General features: G+C 48.9%; 1 protein-coding gene across 2 annotated transcripts in view; it reads left to right on the top strand.

Moving 5' to 3' along the window:
* LOC144754337 (ficolin-2-like) overlaps nt 1–21,358 on the top strand; it is a 308,191-nt gene that overhangs the window by 127,252 nt on the left and 159,581 nt on the right. For both annotated transcript variants that reach the window (XM_078642027.1, XM_078642026.1), the window contains one exon: nt 5,279–5,408. In XM_078642027.1, the coding sequence (XP_078498153.1) occupies nt 5,279–5,408 (130 nt within the window). The remainder of the gene's footprint in view (nt 1–5,278; nt 5,409–21,358) is intronic.

Genomic DNA, 21,358 nt, shown 5'->3' with positions numbered 1-21,358 from the left:
CAGCCAGTAGTTTTTCTAGTAAGCACATATAAAGTGACAGCTTTTGGAAAAATAACTAATAAACAAGTAACCACTAATTGAGCCTACATATTACTCAAGTAAACATTTTCTAAGACTGTATCCATATCAACCAGCAAATTCAAGCAAAGAAACACAGCTGCTCTGGGCCTGCTTTTAGTTCTCCAGCGTGACCGTAGAATCTTCATTCAGCAAACAAAACATTGAAACACCAATTGTGTATCCACAGCGCTGCATGGAAAACCTTCAGGAACCCTTTGAAATTCAACACACTCTCCAGGAGTGAAGCAAAGTAACAATTAAATAAAGTAGCAATTCTGGAGGGGAGCACTCACTCTCACTGACCACTTTTAAAGAAAATATCCCATTCCTTTCCAAAATTAATCCTCCATGGGGAAACGCCTTCCACTGCACCCCTTGATTTGCAGCAGTAAATCCGTCTACAATCTTTCTTGTTCAGCAGCAAGAAAAAAGGAAGCCATTTGTGGATTGTGCTATTTACACTATGTTGGAATGGATATGCTTTATGTCACTTCCTGTTAGGTTTGCACGATTGTGGGTATTGTAGTAAGCTTATGTGCTGTGTGTAATAAACAGTAAGAAAGGAGGCTGCATAATACTTGTCTTTAATGCACTCAGGGCACTCCTTCACAACTGACTAGGAGAATTTGCAATTTTTTGAAGTAGGTGTAGGAGAGAAAGGATGCCATGCAGCAGATAAGGGTGAATATAGTCATAGGGTTTTTCTGTGAAATTAAAGAGTTCTCGCTGTAAAAAAAATACTCCAGGGTTACCGGCTTTGGATACAGGTTGTGTAATAGAGCCTAAGGACTCCTACCAAATGAAGGTGAGCACTGGCCATCCCCAGAATGAAGATCTCAGAGCTATCACCATTCAAACTTAGTCAATTTTCCTGCAACCAGTGACGAACAGAGGAGACGCAAAGTGATTAGGCCTGGGTGGAGTTTGCAGAGTTCTGCTACGCGGAACTCCGAGAAGAGGCTAAAAAACTCAGCCGCGCTACATGGAGTTCTGCAAGTAACAGAGTGCAATACTTCATGCTGCTTGCGCTGATTTTTAGCACCAGACGTTTGTCCCATCTTGTAAATTCAGCACGAATGGCATCACGTGCAGCACAAGAGGGTGCTGCTTCTTTATGGATCTTAAGTAGATGTTCTACTCGAGCTGCTGCTTTCACACCACGAATGCAAGGTTTCTCAACACGATCGGTAGCGGCCGGCTGCGACCACCCACGTTGAGGAATCTCACCTGGAGGTGGTCTGGAGTAAGTGTTTCCTCGCTCGCCAACTTAACGTTGGCGAGTCACAGAGAGGAAAAACTCCGCTATGCTGACTTTTTTGGAACTCCATGCTCTACCCGCAGCACAGAGGGAGAAAAGCTCTACAAACTCCGTGGGGGAACTGGAATTTCACACGGAGGCCTAAAATTGATGCCTTAGACTGGTTGCCAGAACTGTCAAGCTTGAGGTGGAGTTGCATGTATGTGATACCTTCCATCATAGGAAACGGTTTATTGAATCTCATGTTTTGATTTCACTAAGTGTAGACATAATGCATTCATAGTCTGTACATGCACTTATATGTTTGACCTTACAGCCAACCCAAGATACTGTCTTGAAAAGGTTCAGCAATATAGCCAACACACATGCCTAATAACATTTCCCTGACTTTTTGAAAACAAATTGTTGCCCCACATTGTCTTTCCTCAAGTAAATATTTGCACACATCCTTATAGCTGTGGACAGCATTTCTGTCCAAAACATTTGTATGTGTTTTATGGGACATTAGTTCAAAATACGAATCATGTACTTGCTGCCACTCTTTCACGGCTGGATTGTTAATCTCAACCTACTTTGTATGAACATTTGTAATTTAGAGTGCAAATCTGCACACGATGGAGAAAACCACTGTGGGGTTCAAGAGATAGATTGCCAAATGCAGTCGCAGTGGGGCCTGAGAACTCAACACATTAGAAGATGTGACATGCCTATCTTTTCATGTGCAAAGTTCTCTGCCCCGAGTGCGGAGTATCCCTTCTCCTAACCTTACTATTAAAATGCAGCTTTGTGAACTCCAAAACAAAATTAAAATTACAAAAAAGTGAAAGTTTACCTTTTTGAATCAGACCCAGTGTAATTAAGGTCAGGATGAAGTCAAGTATAAGAATTACTTTTTAGGTGTCAGAAACACAAGGATTTAGCTGTCTGTTTGCTAGACTTATTGGTTTGAATATATTGCCTATACTTTGAGTGGGCTTTTGGTTAGCACCTTGCTCATGATTGAATGACTGTCTTGTCTCTTTCACTTCCCTGTTCCTTAATCCGTATTCAATGTCCTTACTCTCTGTTTTTGTGTTTGCCATGCCCAGGGCCATTTAGTACTCAGAGGGGTCTATTTACTAAGATTTAATAGTGCAAAATCTTTTTCAGCTATTTACTTTCCACCGTAAAACCTGTCTTGCGCTTGAAAACCCCTTGAAAGTAACGGAAAGCAGAGGATAGCCCTGTTTGCATTATTTAGCGCCAAGATGGCGTACCATGGGTGGTGCATGGGCGTTTCCATGAAACCACCCGAGGTTTCTAACACTAACCCCTATTTATTTTTAAAAAAATAGACAGAGTTTAGTGTGACATAATAGTGCCCATTTAAAATAACCGTTATGAAGGAGAAATGCTTTCATTTGCCCTTTCTTTTCTGACTTTGTATGTGTGCTGCACAATACAGCACACATACAAAGTGGGAACTGTTTTAAAGGTAGTCTAAGCATGGTATTTTGTACTGGAAGGATTCCCTTCCAGTACAAAATCTATGCTAGACTCACAAAGACACCCTTGCACTATGGTGCAAAAGTGTGTCCTTGGGGCATGGCAGCATATTTCTGCACCAGCTTTATTGTGAAGGGAGGAGAGTGCCATATTTCTGTAAATATGGTGCTCTCCTGCTCTCTCCTTCTCTCGCAGTGCAGCACAGCGTTTGCGGCTGCTGCACTGCGCTCCGCGACAATCAATTAGATCTGCCCCAGAGTGTTCTGATTTGATGAAGTATCCTTCTGCTGCTGATGTCAGACCTGAATGCATTGGATGGTCTATTTCATGGCTATCTATCTCCCTGCTTCCCTCTTCCCATCACTCTCTGGTCCTTCCTTCTCAAACCCCTTTTTGCCGCATGCCCGACTAATGGCAGGTGGCCCACTTTAAATAGGTTTGTGACCAGTCCAAGATGGGCGTCTGCATTTGTGCTGGTGTGCATGTCAGGCATCTCCAAATGGATTTGTTTTAGTTTCACAAATCCCTTTCAATCTAGGCATCCAAGGATGTGCGCTACCAGGATGGCCATCTCTGATTTTTTTTTTTTTAATTGCATTCAAATATTTCCAGTATAAGAGCTTGTATCCTGCACTTGATCCACAGTACCAGTCCGACTGGTATATTGATAACATATGTACAATGCCAGGAAGTTTGTGTGAGTTTTCTATTCGTTAAAACAGTCAGGATTACTGGACAATAATTAGTTAACTTCAATCCATGGTCATAAATCCCCCGTGATTCAGGCCTAATAGTAAAAGTCATCTTTATTGACAATTCTTAAACTTGATATGTTACAGCTCTCTGAAATGTAATATTTCTGCTCCTAGAACCGATATGTGTTTCGGTGAAGCCCTTTCTGTCAAGGCTTAAAATAGTTTAAATTTGCACAATATCTTCGTTACAAAATCTAATCATTGCTAGCGTTTCACTTCGCCATCCCAATGCATATTTTATCATTCTTTAAAGTTACTTGTAGTATATATATCCTGTTGCTAATTTGTTAATTATAACAATTGTCCCACTCAAGCGATCAGCAACCTTACAGGATAGCCCCATACCTCCCACAATGACCGAATACTGAAACATTCGCTATAGGAGCAGAGACATTACATTTCAGAAAGCTGCCCTGTAGAAAATCCGCCTTTCTTGCTGAACCCTACATGGCTGGCAGTAGAAGTCTGAGCACTTTACCCCTGCTAATCTAAAGCATATTTAACTGCAGATTTACGAGCCCCTTGCGCCTCTTTGCGCCGCAATGGCGTCACTTTTTTTGACGCAATGGCGGTGCAAACAATGTGCCCTATTTACAATGTGACGCATCTAGGAGATGTGTCACGTTGTAAAGCCCTGCGCCATAAGGAGGCGTTCCGGCGCAGGGGGGGCGTTCCTGCGCAGGAAGGCCTCCTAAAAGTGGCTGAGTGAAGGGGCAGATTTATGAAGGCCGTGCGCCGCCGGTGCGTCACTTTATTTGAAGCAACAGCGGCGCAAACGATGCACCCTATTTACAACGTGACACATCTAGGAGATGCGTCACGTTGTAAAGCCCTGCGCCATAAGGAGGCGTTCCTGCGCAGGGGGGGGCGTTCCTGCGCAGGAACGCCTCCTAAAAGTGGCTGAGTGAAATCTATGAGATTTCACTCAGTCACTTTCAGGACAATGCTGCGTCAAAACCCTGCGCCTGCTTGAAGCAGGTGTAGGTCTTGACGCAGCATTGTGGAGATGGGGCACCCCCGAGCCTTGCTGGAGCTGCGTCGCGCTTGCGACGCAGCTCCAGCAATGCGCCACCTTTACGGCACAGATGCGTCACGCATCTGTGCCGTTTTTGCCCCCTGGTGCGCCGCATTGTAAATGCGGCGCACCATGGGTGGCGGAGCTGCGGCGCACAATAACTGGCGCATCCCTGGGGATGCGCCAGTTATTGTAAATCTGCCCCTGAGTATATGGTGCATGGTGTTTTATGACCGTTTCTCTGACATAGAATGTAAGTAGAACGTGTCGACTCCCTGGTATTGTGATTCAGTGGCACCCAACCTTGTCATCCTTAAATGGACACTTAGGTAAGGGAGAGGAACAATACGGAACTTCAAACAAGCAGGGAGCTGCCTTTAATCATAGAATGGAAATACCCAAAAGCTGATGAATAAAATGATTAACCATATAAAGTAACTAGAACTAAAATTGGAAGCGCCATAATCTAACAAAAGAAGGAGACGAGCAAAAATCTCAGAAAAAAAACCATGAAGTCATTGAAAATGCAGATAAATCAAGACACCTTCCAGTCATAAAGCAACATACAAAAATTGGAGTTCAAACCATAAGTTAATTGAATCCTTTTAAAATAAGCTTGAATAAGTAAACTGTGTGGACATGCAGAAGTGAGGACCTGGCCAAGGAATATTTAGTTATTGCCTGTGTTCTTCTCGATGTTTCCAGGTGTTCCAGAGACGCTGGGATGGCTCCGTAGATTTCTTTCGGGACTGGAATACATACAAGAATGGCTTCGGCAGTCAGATGACAGAGTTCTGGTTGGGGAACGACAATCTTCACTATTTAACAGCAAATGGTATTGTATTAATCACTTGCTATGTGTTTTAATCAAACTTTGCTCAGTCTTATTATTCACACTTCATTAGTAGTTTGACAGGGGTGGAGAGTGGCTGAAAACAAGGCTCACAAGAGGATGGAAAGCTGGGGTACACAGGAAACTAATACTTAGTGATTACAAGAAACATTAAGTAGCTCAGAATTGTATACATCAAGAAAGCCAGAAAGAAAAGGTGAACATTGATCATAAAAGCTTCAGGACAAAATATTGCAGATTCAGTCATTCAGAGCCGTTGGAAGATTTGCTAATGGAAAAGTGCTGAGTTCCTCACCAACTGCATAGTCTCTGCAGTTGTAAACTAACTAGTAACTCATAGCTTGTGAATACAAAAAAAAGTAAACTTACACAAAAGTGTAAGTTTACCTTTGTGAATGTGGCCTACTATCAGCAATGAAAAAATCCATTATTAAATATTCAAATCTATGTGGAAAATGACAAATTGAAAACTACTCTCTTCTAAGGACACATCAACAAACAGCATTTTACTTGGGAAAGGTTTTCCCCAAAAATCTCTTTTGAATAATATTCTTTATAGAGAATTTCTCAGACCTAAAAAGGAAATGTTCAAGTGAAAAAGATTTAAGTGAAAAAGCGGTGATATAAAAAAAGAGGGTATCAGGTATCAGCGCAATATAATCAAATAAGGATGGAAAGAGCTCAAGAAAAGAAAAGAATGACGTTGCTAATCAGAAACAATAGAAAAAAATCTGAGGCAGATAAATAAATCAGGATCATCATGATATTCAATAAGGAACAACCGAAGATAAAGAAAATACTCCAGAAACAATCGTACTTGGTATGTGATGAACAAGACATTGGAGCCTAAGTAAGCAACCACCCCTTGATTACCTTTAGGAGGACCCCAGCACAAAATGTTGGTTAAAAGCCACTTTGACGTCTAGAATCTAAAGCATCATTGTGGATTTTTTTAAGTTTAGAATTTCTTTATTATATTTTTGAACAAATAACAAATTAACATTAGCATAATGAGGTACACATTCTGATGACCCAGGAAGTGGGAAAAGCCATAGTAGCTTGCTAAACAACGCCAACACCAACCCCCCACCCCGGAACCCCTCCCCACGTTCACCCGACCCGACTCCACCCACCTCCCCCGCCCCCCACCCCCCTGGGAATGACCATCCTGGCTAATTCGTATCCTGAGAGTCCTCCTGCACAAGTTCGGCAAGGCGCAACAGCCTCAGGTACTTGGGGCATGTAATCTCATTAAATTCAGAAGACAGTAGTGATAGAAAGGATCCCCACATGTCCAGGAATTACGCGCTTTTGCCAACTAATGAGAGAGATATCCTCTACATACCAAGGATGTGTCACAGGCGATGCAGCCAGCCCATGTAGGTTGTATGACATTACAACGCGGGCTTTTACCACACGTGCCATTACAACGCTGTTTTTACAACGCAAGTTGTTACAATGACTTGCGCTGTAAGCGCTGGATAGTGGAATAGTTTAATTTTCTATTCCAACTCCAGCCCACGTTACAGTAGGAAAGGTGTTGGAATAGAAAATTAAACTATTCCCTATCCAAAAGCGCCCTCCAGCGCAAGTCGTTGTAACGACTTGCGTTGTAATAGCAGCGTTGTAATGGTAGCGCGTGGTAATGCCCACGTTGTAAAGGCTGTTCCCCACCCAGGTAAGAGGGTATGCGATTAGTTCCCCAATGTGTGAGAATGTTTTGAAGGGACGCCCCCAATGCTAATGCAATTTGGCAGCCCTTTCGTAACTTTAGGGGAAATGTGAGAGCATTCGGTAAACCCAAGAGGATGTAAGCTTGAAACTGGGGAAACTCTGTGTCGAAGTGTGTATCTATGTCTCATAGGATCTAATCCTGATAAGATCCTAACCTTGGGCAGTCCCACAAAATGTGGTTAAGTGTGCCCGGCATGCCACATCCGCTCCAACATCGAGAATCTTTTAATTGGTTGCATTTGTGAAGACGCACACGAGTGTAGTACCAATATGTAACTAGTTTGGTAGCTGTCTCAGCCCCAGCCACGTTGCGTGCTGTATGTTTGGCTCTATATTATATGTCCTGCCACTCCCATCGGGTGAGAGTGCGTTCCAGTTCTGATTCCCATCTCTTTTGATTTGGGGACTTTTAGGGTGGGATGGGCTGTCTAATTAGGCAGTATAGCTGCGATACATGATGGGCGTCATCCGTCTTAGATAACAGCCATAGTTCATAAATGGTAAGGCGACGTTGTGCTTGACGACGTACCTCAGGGTGCATGACCCAGTGCCATATCTGTTGGTAGTGAAAGCGTTTTTACTCAGGGAGCCCGTACTTGCGACGGACGTACTCAAAAGAAAGTGGACCCTGTAAGTCGAAGAAGTGTCCGATCGATCTGCGCCCCTCCTCTGTATAGCGCGCAAAGGCCTTTACGTCTGTAGTGTTGCTGGCAGTGGGGCGTACCACTGCAGCACACGCCCCCTCCCCTGGACTCAAGTATGTTTCCCCCCGAAGCGTGCTGTGTGGTGGTAGCCCCCTTATGTGAGCGCGGCTGCGCCACTAAGCAAATAAATAGCCCAGGGCTCTGGGCGTGGTCAGCAGTTAGCTAACCACCACTGTTACGTTACGTGTCTCTGTGTGCAGTTATTACAGGCCCACACTGGGACACTACATTGGCGACGAGGGGGTCTGCCCCCTGCTCATCGCGTGCCAGACTGCTCCGTGGCTCTGCTGGTCTCTCCACACCCGGCCACGCTGCCACGCGGCACACCTCCTGCCGGCGGTACGCCTCCCTGCATTCCGAGGCCGCCCCGCTGCCTCGCCTGAGTCTCCGGCCCTTTCCTGGCCTGCCCGCCCCCCCCCAGCAGTGAAGTTTCCAGCGGCGGAAGGCCCTGCGCTGGGTTTCGCCTACCTGAGGCGCGTCGTCCTGCCTGCCGGCTGCCGGCGCTGCCGTCCGGCCCATCCACGGCCCATCCACGTGGCCTCCATCAGGTACAGGCTGCTACCTGCCACGCTACGCGGCGGCCCCTGTGCCCCGTCTCCGCCTCCATACTGCCGCCCAAGGTCCGCGCTCCACGCCCTGCAAGCCGCCAGCCCCGCACGTCGACCCGGCGACCCCGCGCATGCGCGGTTCCCTCGGCGGCCCTTCCTCACGCATCTGGCGTGTCATCACGGCCGAAGGGTTGCCGTTCCTCACGCATCTGGCGGAATAGAGCCTACAAGTGCCCTGGTGGTGCCTGCTTCCTGCTGGTGTGCCTGTGTGGCCCTGAGGGACCTGCGTCTGCCTACAAGTGCTGAGGGTGTGTCCAGCTCGTCCTTCCAGCCGCCGGCATGGCCAATGTGCCCCCCCTGGAGCCCTTCTCCATCACCGGTACGCCTCCCTCCCAGGCTTCTCGATGGAAAAAGTGGGTGGAACGTTTGGAGACCTACTTTATTGCGGCGGAGGTCGCAGTGGAGCGACGCAGGGCGATGCTCCTGCACCTAGGAGGAGAGGGTATCCATGACATATCCAAAGACATCACGGAAGGCGACCCGCCCCACACGTACGCCACCCTGCGAGATGCTATCACCAGGTATTTCGAACCCTTCACCAGCGCAGACTACGAGCGCTTCCTGCTCCGACAAGCGCGCCAACTCCCCGAGGAGTCAGTTGATGTGTTCTACGCGCGCCTTAAGAAATTGGCGAGCACGTGCACACTCCCGGACGCAGAAGACGAAATTCGCGCCCAGTTCATCCAGGGGTGCGCATCTCTGAAGCTGAGGGAGAGAGTCCTCGAAACGGACGCTATGCCCATGCGAGACATACTCGCTCTAGGACGGTCCAAAGAACTCTCCAAAGCCCGGGCGGCCCACATGGAGCCGGGCCCGGCCGTCAAGATCAAATCGGAGCCGGTGTGCGCAGTCAAGACGCAACGTCCAGATAGCCGGTCGAGGCCTCAGAAAACCAATCAGCCCCATCACTCCCAGTCCACACGAGATCGCAACTGCATGTGGTGTGGAGGTGCCACGCCGCACAAAGGAGCCTGCCCAGCGCAAGGGAAGATCTGCAGTGCCTGCGGCAAGGCCAACCACTTCGCGAGTGTCTGCCTGTCGTCTCAACGGAAGAAGCTCAGCGGCCCACCCAGGAGAGCGCGACAGGTGGCGCCACTCCCGGACACGTCACCCGGCAGCGATATGGACGACGACGAAGAAGATGCCGCGTCTGTCCACGTGGTGCGAATGCTCAACTCCCTGACGGCCGCATCATCCGAGCCGATGTGCACTGTCCAAGTCCACGACCAGGCGGTCAGGGCCCTCATCGACACCGGTGCCACGATCAACCTCATGGCGGCCAGTGTATACCGAGACCTGGTGGACGCTCCCGCCCTTCACCCCACCAGGGTGCAGGTGTTTGCCTACGGGACTCGGCGACCCCTACGCCTGTGCGGGGTATTCAGAACTACCATATCCCACGACGCCAGGCAACTGCAAACGAAGGTCTACGTGTCCCAAGAAGGGTCAGGATTCCTCCTCGGCTGCAAGACAGCGCGTGAACTTGGGCTCATTCATTTTGCCCTGACCGTACAAGCTCAAGGCCTGGACAGTCTCGTCACTGAACACTCCTCGCTGTTCGAGGGCATCGGATGCCTCCGCGGGCCTCCTGTCCAACTTCACATTGACCAATCCGTGGCCCCTGTCGCTCTACGACACAGGCGGATCGCGTTCCACCTCCGACCCAAGGTGGAAGCTGAACTGAGAATGCTGGAACAAGCAGGAATCATCGAACGGGTGACCGGACCCACCCCGTGGGTGTCCCCCATCGTGGTGGCGAAAAAACCGAAGCAACCCGATGCAGTGAGGATATGTGTGGACATGCGACTCCCCAACCTGGCCATCAAGAGGGAACGTCACCTAACGCCGACCATTGACGACATCATTGGGGAGCTCGCAGGGTCCAAGTGGTTCTCCAAAATGGACCTGAGATCGGGATACCACCAGATCCCGCTTCACCCAGACTCCCGCCCCATCACCACGTTCTCTACCCATGCTGGCCTGTGGAGATACACGAGGCTGAATTTCGGCATCTCCAGCGCCGCCGAAGTGTTTCAGAACATTATCCACAATGTCCTTCAAGGCCTCGTCGGTGTACTAAACGTAAGTGACGACATCCTGGTGCATGCCCCGACTCTGGAGGAACACATCCGGCGCGTCCACGCAGTGTTCGACCGCCTAAAAGAGAGAGGGCTGACTCTCCACAAAGACAAGTGCGAGTTCCTGCGAAGAGACATAAGCTTCTTCGGGTATAAATTCTCCGACCAAGGAGTGGGCCCGGACCCAGAGAAGGTTCAAGACATCCACAACGCGCCCGCACCCACCTCCGTGACCGCAGTCCGCAGTTTCTTAGGCATGGTGACCTACTGCGGGCGTTTCATAAAGGACCTGTCCGACCTAACTGGACCACTCCGGGATCTCACGAAATCCAACACCGCCTGGACGTGGGGTCCAGACCAACAGGAGTCGTTCGAGAACACGAAAGCAGCTCTCTCAGCCGACACGACGCTGGTGTATTTCAACCCTCAGAACGAATCACAACTGCTTGTAGATGCCAGCCCCACTGGCCTGGGCGCCGTCTTATCGCAACGTCAATCATGCGGCGAATGGGCCCCTGTTGCATATGCCAGCCGCACCCTCACACCCACAGAACAACGCTACTCCCAAATAGAGCGGGAGGCCATTGCAATCCTGTGGGGGTGCCGCCATTTCCACATTTACCTCTATGGGCACCCTTTTTCAGTGGTGACTGATCACAAGCCCCTAATACCACTGTTCCAAGGCTCTTCCTCCCGCCCTCCACCACGGATCGAAAAGTGGGTGCTGCAGTTGCAGGAATTCCAGTTCACAGTAGAGTATCGGCCTGGCTCGCGCAACCCTGCGGACTACTTGTCGAGGCACGCCCGACCTGTCTCTGACGCAGAAGCAGCTGAAGCAGCAGACACCGAGGAGTACGTCCGACTGATTGTCGAAAGGTCAAGACCGCGCCCCATGTCCCTGGACGAGGTATCTAGCGCCACCAAGGACGATGATTGCCTCCAGATCGCGATCCATGCCGTAGAAAGTGGGGACTGGAAGGCGCTCCAGAGCCCGGCGTCATTCCGCACGTTGGAGGCCCAAGCCATCCTGAAGGCCTTGTACCAAGTCCGACACGAACTGTCTGTATCCCCAGAAGGGTGCCTCCTGCGCGGCCCCCGTCTCGTGCTGCCCAGCAGTCTGACCCAACAAGCAGCAGTCCTGGCGCACGGATCGCACCAAGGAATCGTCAAATCCAAGAACAGGCTCCGGAGCAAGGTGTGGTTTCCAGGGTTAGACAAAGCGGTGGAGGAGGTGATCCACAGGTGTCCAGTGTGTCTAGCGACGAGCCTCCCGAACCCTCCAGCGCCGATAGTAACCGAAGAGGGCCCCGCGTCCCCGTGGGTGCGAGCGAGCGCAGATTTCGGCAGCCTCCCGGGAGGCAAGTACATGCTGGTGGTAGTGGATGACTTCTCCCGGTACCCGGAAGTAGAGATCGTGTCGTCAACCGCGACGTGGGAAGTGATACCGAAGTTCGAGAAGATACTGGCCACCCATGGGCTCGTGAGTGAAATCCGCACCGACAACGGGCCCCCCTTTAACGGCAGCGAGTTCACGGACTATCTCCAAAGCCAAGGGATCAAACACAGACGGATCACACCCCGGTGGCCTCAGGCTAATGGAGAGGTCGAACGCCTAATGAGGACTTTGAACAAAACCATACAGATCGCAGTCGCTGACGGCCAATGTCTGGAACTAGCAATCTACCAGTTCCTCAGAGAATACCGGTTGACCCCCCACTGCACTACAGGAGTCTCTCCGAGCCGGCTCTCTTTCAACAGAGTCGTAGTGGACACCATACCGCACCACCCCATGTGGGAACACGCCCCTCACCCAAAGAACCGATCCATGGAACAGCGCACCAAGACCAATCTGGAGGCGTCCCGACGAAGGCGAGCAATGGACAGTCCCATACAAATTGGAGACAAGGTTCTAGTGAAGGACCGTCACCCCGGAGGGAAATTCCGGATGCCTTTTGAACTAGACCCATGGACTGTGCTGGAGGTAAATGGGACCATGATCACAGCCACCAGGCACGGTGAGTCCGTCACTAGGAATGTCTCATTTTTCAAGCAATTGCCCGAGGAGAACATTGACTACGACCAAAATGAGTGGTACCCAGCCCCTCCTCATCGGCCCTCAAGTTCAGAGGAAACCATCACGGCCGCCAACCAAGCAGAGGACGTTGCCCCGAGCGTCCAGATCACAGAGAGACCCGGGGAGAATTCTACCACTCAGGAACCCAACAATATGGAAGTACCACCTGCAGCCACAGGGGAGAGCCGAAGTCAGACAAGATACAGCCTACGTCCGTGCCCAAAGCCTTCCCAACGATATCGTGACTTCGTGGCACAGTGCTGGCGGTGAAGTGTTTGAGATGGCTGACCCCGCCGAGAACTGAAGTAAGACTGTTCTGTTTTGTAGTTAAATTGTTATATCATGTTGCAGGTTAACCAGAGACTGAACCAGAGACATTCCTGTAAACAGTCACAGGGGCATTGCCATCCCCTGACTACAACATGGTCTCTGACCAGATGGACCTCTTAATATAGACTTTGAGCTTTTGAATGTTTCGTATATTCCTGTTCTCCTTTTATCCCTAGGTAAAGGAGGAATGTAGTGTTGCTGGCAGTGGGGCGTACCACTGCAGCACACGCCCCCTCCCCTGGACTCAAGTATGTTTCCCCCCGAAGCGTGCTGTGTGGTGGTAGCCCCCTTACGTGAGCGCGGCTGCGCCACTAAGCAAATAAATAGCCCAGGGCTCTGGGCGTGGTCAGCAGTTAGCTAACCACCACTGTTACGTTACGTGTCTCTGTGTGCAGTTATTACAGGCCCACACTGGGACACTACAACGTCCAACCCCGGCGAGAAGGAGATGTTGTTGACCCTTAGGGTCAGGGGGGATGGAAATGTAGTGAGATTCCTTTTAACCACTATTTTATCCGAACCTTTAAGGGGAACCCTTGTTACGCACGATAGGTATAGATTTTTTAGTCTAGCCTCCTTGGAAAGGAAAGGTATCTGCCATAGGGATCTCCCAGCTAGCGCCCTGTCTATGAAGAGCCTATGCTTTTCGGACTCTGAGCAAGACCACTCAACGGAAGTCCTAATATGGGTCACCCAGAAGTAATCCTGGAGATTGGGGATCCCCAGGCCCCCCTCCTCTGAAGGTCTGTAGCTCAGGTCACGCCGTACTCTGGGCTTTCTGCCCGCCCATATAAAGTATTCAAGCTCCTGCTGCAGTGTGCTCAGCATACCTTGAGGGGGCTCTAGTGGAAGAGTCAGAAAGAAGAATAAAATCTTGGACAATATGGACATTTTGATGGACGCTATCTAGCCTAGCCAAGATAGCGCATTTTGTCTCCGACGGCGTAGGTCGTCCCTGACCTGTCGGAGCAGGGCTGCATAGTTAAGCTTTATGGTGTCTGATATTGAATCCGCCAGCGTTATTCCCAAGTAGGGAATGGCCTCTGAAGCCCACCATATAGGGAGTGTGCTCTTTAAGGAGTTAAGTGTCAATGGTTTTAGGGTGAGGTTTAAGGCCTTTGATTCTGTGATTTATGGACATTAATTTGAAAGCCAGCAACTAGGGAGAAGCGTTCGAACTCCGACAGTACCGCCGGAACAGAAATCAGGGGTTTTTCTAACATCACAATTACGTTGTCTGTATACAGGCTAAGTGTGTGCAGGTCCCCCTCCAAAGCGGATGTCTGAGGCCAACTGATTGTCACGGATACGCTGGGCCATTGGTATCATATAAAGAGCTAAAAGCAAGGGGAGAGGGGACATCCCTGACAGGTCCCTCTCTGTATGGGAATTGGGATGGAGGTATAACCCATGACACAAACTGTGGCTACATGGTTTGTATACCCGCTAAAAACCCAGGTTATGAACCGTTCTGTGAGTCCTAAGTGCTGCAGCATTGCTTTCTTGTACAACCAGTTCACTGTGTTGCACGCTTTCTCAGCATCCATAGACAGCAGTAAGCTCTCAGTGTCGAAGCCCTGAGCTTTATCGATTATGTGAATTATGCATTTTGTATTATCCGCACATTGACGGCCCGGCACAAAACCCGACTGATCTGGGTCGATCAGCCCAGGCAACAGCGGGGACAGGCGGGACGCAAGTACGCCAGTGAATAGCGTAAGTTCGACATTAAGGAGGGAGATTGGCCTATATGAGGTGCACTGTCGCTTGTCTTTCCCGACCTTGGGGATAACCATCCCTGACGCTTCCAGCATCGACCTTAGAAGGGCAGATTTAGTTCCAACAGCTTTATATCCTCTTGTGAGGATGGGAGCCAATATCGGGCAGAAAGATTTGTAAAAATGCGGTGGTAAAACGATCGGTCCTGGGGAATGCATTCCCACTGGATGGGGGTGGAAGAGGTCCAGTTTGCCACGTCTCTCCACTCCCCCTTGCCCCAGTCTCAAGCAAACCAATGTACACCTTACTGATCTCACGTGCGAAGGACGAAAAACTACTCAAGCTCAGTCCCCAGTGCCCTCAGCCTGAGCCCGAGGCATCTTCTCCCAACGAATCCAGAACTGCCTGTCTCTCTCTGGCAATTGTTTCGGGATCCAGGCGTAATTTCAAAGTGTTTGCGCGAACCGTCTTCCAACTCCCCGACTGCTGGCCCTTACTGGACCTAGAAAGCGAGGGCAGGGTATCTGCGTCAACTTCTGAAATGTTCAGCAATCAGCAGGCCTCTCTGATGGATCAAACATGCTGAATCTTCCCATTGAGGTGAAAAATGAGGCGGAATGGATACCCCAAAAGAGTACTGGAGGTTGCTGTCTCGGAGGTGTGTACTGATGGACCGGAAGGCTCTCCTATTCTGGAGGGTTGGGGCCGCTAAATCCTGCAACAGAAGTCCGATGACTCTGGAAGGGAAACAACCTTTACAACGCAACTTTTACAATGCACTACCATTACAATGAAACTTTTACAACGCAAGATCCATTACAACGCATGCCATTACAACGCAACCATTACATCGCATGACACTACAACGCATACCATTACAACGCATGTCATTACAATGCAGTCATTACAACTGAAGAACTGGGTTATTTAAGACCCGGCGGCGCCAGGGGAAACGCCCGATGTCTCCGAGTTCACCTGTCTTGGCATACAGAGACACGGAATCTTCTTGGTGACGTCAAAGATCGAATTTATTGGCTGCAACCAGAAACAGAGGTCCACGAAGTACAATGGCTGTATATTCGTAGGAGACTGCTCAAATTTTACAAAGCAAGCCATCCCTTTTTATGCCAAAAATCACATTCCAGACAAATACCTTACATTTACAAACTGTCCAATTACATACATCCAAATCAGAGGTATCGCATGGCGGTAAAACCCACTTTTCAGTTGCCCAGCCCATGATCAATTATTGGTTAAAGCCAACATTCTTCATCAGACAGGTCGATCGAACCCATAATAAAAACGGGCACATCCCCATCGTAAACGGACCATAAAGAAAGGAGCAGAGACAGGTGTGAGTAAGATAAGACATAGTTGTGCGCAATAAAGGTTTATGATGTCCTGTGCCTTGATCCTTAATCTTGATCGGCTACTGGGAAAAGAACTGACCTAACAAGTTTGGCTTCAGGCAAGAGGGTCGCTTGCCCGGGTCATTCAGAAGTCAGCTAAAGTGTACGTGTGCTAAAGACTCGTTCGGCCCTGGTCATCGGCCTATGTGAGGGCAACCACAAAATGGCTGCCATACACAAAATGGAACCCAAGGGTTCAGAACGAAACCCTAATTACGCAGTGAATCCCTTGGTGTATTGTGACGAAAAACACTCATGCTTGCCGTACTAACTGGTTACGGTTCGCTAATACCAAATTCGTAGCGAAACCGTGACCTTTATGAAACGGGTTCAGGATTCACGGAACCTCACAACGCATACCATTACAACGCATACCATCACAATGCATAGTACCCTTACACTATCCAAAACTTACCCTACTGTTGCACCCCCTAGAGTTAGAATAGTAATTTTTACCCCTAAACTAGCCAACACTTACCCTACTGTTGCACCCCCTGGAGTTAGAATAATAACCCCTATACTATCCAATACTTCCCATACATGAAATGCAATGGTATGCATTGTAATGGTATGCGTTGTAAAGGTAGTATGCGTTGTAAAGGAATGCGTTGTAAAGGTAGTTTTTAGACAATTCGTTGTAATGGCATGCGTTGTAATGGAATGCGTTGTAAAGGATTTTGCGTTGTAAAAAATGCGTTGTAAAGGCATGCGTTGTAAAAGTATGCGTTGTAACGTCATACATTCCCCTGGAATTGCAAGGACTCACAGGCTCAAGCTTTTTGTAGGGCTGGTTCCTTCAGTTGAAAGTCGTGCACACACATGAGGATGTCCGGAGGGGAGGGCTAGGGAAGGCCTCCCAGTGCGGAGCATCGAAGATCAATCTGAAGAGACCCTCCATGAAGGCTGCAACATTCTGGCCTTCCGTCCCGCGAGGAATATTGTAGATACGGATGTTGTTGCACCTAGAGCGGTTCTTTAGCTCTTCTGCATGAGCCTGGAGGTCTAGATTCCGGTCCTGTTGTAGGAGTTTGATCTCTTCCTCTCTGTACGTGCTTTGAGTCTCAAGGGTGTCAACCCTGCCTCCTAGAGAGTCTACATCTTTTTGTACCTCCCTGATCTCCTGTGCTATTTCCGTCTTCATCTGCTTGAGAACGTTCTAAAGTGACGCGAAGAGGATATCAATAAAAGCACTGGTAAGTGGAGCTTCAAATTCCCCAGTGTCCGCCGGGTCAGTGCTTACCGCGGTGTTGGTCGCCTGAGTCTTGAGTAATAATTCCTTAACGGATCTATCTTTCTTCCCCCCCTTGGCGGTCACCATATTTTACTTCTCTGGAGGTGTTAGGTCCCCCTCTGCCAATGAGGGACCTGCCTGAGGCCCCCCACACCACAGCCTCTGGCAACTGGAGCTGGGGGGTTGAATGCAGAGGTAAATATTTGTTGAAAAATGACGGCAAGTGTGTTGTTCAGGGTGGAGGTTGGTGCCCTCCGGGTTCACAGGGAATGCTGCGAGGGCCGCAGGCCGTTAGGGTTGGGGGCACAGCTCTGCTGCTCAGCCAGCTTCTAGTGAGTCACCATTGCTCCACAGCAGCTCTCGCGCTGGGACGTCCGTCAATTGCAGTGCCCAGTCTCAGCCTCTCCCCTAGCTGCCTCTGTCTGCCAGCGTTCAAGCAGGCCTGTCTCAACTTAGGCCCATTCTGATATGGGGCGTGTTGGCTGGGCTAGCCCTTCCTCCTGGTGTGGTCCGCAGATAAGGAGTCCCGCCAGTTCTCCCTCTAGAACCTACGTCACAGCTCTCTTGGTGGCCTGGGCCCTACCCAGCACGCTTTCCAACAGTGAAAAGAGGACCTCTGACTATCCCTCTGACGCCGCCCGCTCAATGGCCTGCATTGGGCCCTCCCACATGGCACAGGCTCTCGCCCACTAACGGAGCTGCCCTGCGCCTCCCCAGCTCACACAGGCTCCAATCGCAGACCCAGGGTCAGGGGGGAGAGCATAAACAGTGCCCTCCATCTTGCCGGGCTCACAGTTCGTCTCTGGGGCGCATCTCCCAGGAGCCGGGCCCTCAATGCTCAGCACTGCATCTCCCCTGCAGGTGACGAAGCTGCTGAACAGCCCACAGCCAGGTCTCTCTTCTGGCCCACTCTTGCAACCAGGCAGCCGCTCTCCAGCTTCTTGAGTTGGGGGTAATGTCCCAGCTCACCCCACTGCAGGTAAAAGGCCGGGCCAGGCCGCACCACAGGGAACGCCCCAACAGCTCCCCTGCATCAACCAGGTAGCTTCTGAGGCCTCACAACTCCACCCACAGCCACTTGTTCACCACAATAACTGACTCCCAAGGATTTTCGAGCATGCCTTCTGGTCACAAAGCAATTTCCGCAGATCAGCAGTACAAGGCTTAAGCCGGGGCCCGAGATCCGAGCCGGAGCGACGAGGAGGCATGTCCTACTCGGTTGCCATCTTGGCCACGCCCCAATTGTTTTTTTGGGTTTTTTAAGCTGTTAGGTTCCAAAGGCTGTGGTAAAAATATTGCATGTAAGATTGGTCATTAGACAAATGCATATCAAGACAGGAGAAATGATCCTGATCAAAAGCAGCATCACATAAAACAAAACATTTGTGGTATACATTTTTGAAAGCACCTATGGGCTCGAATACGTTAAAAGCACTATGTGTCCCCCCATGTAAAAGAATATAAGAACATCTGAGAGTGGTGCACAATAAAGAAACAACCTACTCAATGAGAAACGTCATATCAGACAACATAGGGTGACTGGCGTAGCATGAAATTCTATGGCATTGATACATTACAGAAAAAATAATTGGGTGGGAATAGGATTCTTGAACTCAAAGCAAAGTAAATCATCAAACTTCAAACGTGTGTACTGCATGGTTTAAATAATAATGAGGGACTCCATGTGCATCTATATGTAATGAATTAGAGTATTGAGACACCTGAACTCGCACAAAGGTAAAATAGCACAGGTGACTAGGTTTTATGGATATTGTTAGCCTGGAAAAGTCCTCTGCATGGTAATAGACATGTACCCTGCCATTAGTTCTCAACTGCACTGTTGTCTGGCTCCCTAATGCTGATCTTTTGTCATAGGCGAACATTGATCATGCGTGTGCACCATGACACAGACCTATCTCATGGCTTGCGGTCTTGTTGGACCGGCAGGGGCGCCAAATGAGCTACCCTCATAGTGGTGGAAGGCTACCACCTTCACTAGGAGTTAAGCAGCACACACAGAGGAGGCAGTATACTGTGCAGTGATCAGTAGTCATAAAAGGGACATTTTAATCCTGTATCACTGGACTGAGGCCTTTAGGCTCACTCACCTTTTTGAAAGGTTCAACTGCTGTTTGCTAAACTCACCCTTGGCTTAAATCATGTAGATGTGGAGTGCTGCATAGCGCAGGAGTAGTGGATCTGTGTTTGTTGTACGTTTGTCTGCAAAGGGTAAAGTACAAGTATGGCGCAGTACTCTGTAGTGCATGTGTGGACAGAACATGGACTGGTTGTATGTATGCCTGACCAGAATATGTTACATGAGAGATGTAGTATTGCTCCAGGTGCGTGTGTTGAAAGCCTGTGCTTGATGCATGTGTGCCTGCGTGGAGTACACTACATGATGGGTGAAGTGTTGTGCAGCGCACATAGTGTTTACATTGGCAGTGTGTGTGTTTATAAATAGCACACCATAGTTAAACATAGAAATGCTTCAGTGCTGAACAGTGCCCACAGATTGACTGTGTCTACTGAATGCATTCATACATGTAAGGGTACAATGTATAGAGTTTACAGTGTTAGGCCCAAAGTGGTCTGTAAAAGTACAATGAGGAACAGTGGCGGCTGGTGACTTTTGAAACTGGTGGGGCAGAAACTGATAATCATACTGCACCGCAGCGAGCGAGCGTAGCGAGCGAGCCCGAACTCACTAAGGAGGGTTCGGGGGGATTTCCCCCCGAGAAAATTTTGAAAAAATAGTGGGAAAATGGTGCATTTTCAAGCAAATTTGAGAAAGCAGGAAGGTTGATAAAGCAATTGTGAAAGTGCAAGTATTACATTATTAAAGAGCTGTCATATAACATAGGTGCTGGAAATAAAAATATAACAATTTATTTTTGAGACATTAAGGTAATCAAACAAAGACTGGGGGGGGGAAACATAACGGTACAATTTTAACCTTGCAGTTTTCAATAGTTCACTGTTGTATGTTAGGATTTTTACTTACGAACTGCAAGTGACAAAATGATTCATCTGAGAAATGCAGTGACTCACTGACCTATTTACAGCATTTTGTGATCTGCATCGGGTCCATGTTCTTTGCAGCAGGCACATTAACCTTCTGTGCTACCTTTCCATGAGTCGAAACTTCCATTAGACAAAACTCTGATCTCTCTCTAGGAAAAACATTAACAATATCCTTGGTGACTTCTCCTTCCGCACCTTCAGACCATACGTGTAACACGATAAAAGGTCCCTTCACAGGGTGAGGAGGAGCAGGAGCTATTATCACACAGTGAGTGTGCAAGCAAGTTCTCCAAGCTTCCAGGTGCTAGCCTGAGTACCCTCTAATAAAACGACTGCGACAGCCCAGGAGTGGCAAGGACCGGGCAGGGGATCAAAGAGCAAGTTAGGGATGAGTAGCAGCAGTCTCCCGTGGCGATACGAATGGCGTGCTTTTATTGTACATGTTGTCTATTATTGATGCAATTTTATTATGCGCCTGCAATGCACGAAAGCGTTAGAGAGCTTTACAAAGGAAGCAGCGAGTCACATACATGGAAGTCATGAAACCCAACAGATGCAGCGAGCGCATCGAACGGCAATCAAAATTTCACTTAATGTCTATAGTCAACGGTAAATCTAAGTGGAAAGTGTCACATTCCAGCTAATGGTAATCCCATTTTTAATACACTATCGGCTGCACACATTGTAATGCATCGGTTGGACCGCAGCAGCAGATGCTGGTCAGACCGCAACTGACAAGCCATCAGACTGACATCGGAATGACCCCCTATGTTCAAAACATTTCTGAAGGATGTCCACACCATGAAGAAAAGTTAAGCTGAACAAGCAACCAGCTTTCATGACATAGCATAAAACATTCAGAAAGGGGTGGTAATGCCCGTATGAACTTATTGATAACTATTCTCCTCAAATGCTGTGCCCCTGATAAGGAAAATGGCTGCCATGACTTGGCAGATGCAGAATATGTCTTTAACCAAAGCACACCTAATACTAAGTGAGTTAACTAGACCCAAAATCAAAG

Source organism: Lissotriton helveticus, chromosome 5_1 (genome assembly GCF_964261635.1).
Source record: "Lissotriton helveticus chromosome 5_1, aLisHel1.1, whole genome shotgun sequence".
Lineage (NCBI taxonomy): Eukaryota > Metazoa > Chordata > Amphibia > Caudata > Salamandridae > Lissotriton > Lissotriton helveticus.
The sequence above is the reverse complement of the archived record's forward strand: the minus strand, read 5'-3'. Positions and strand labels throughout refer to the sequence as shown.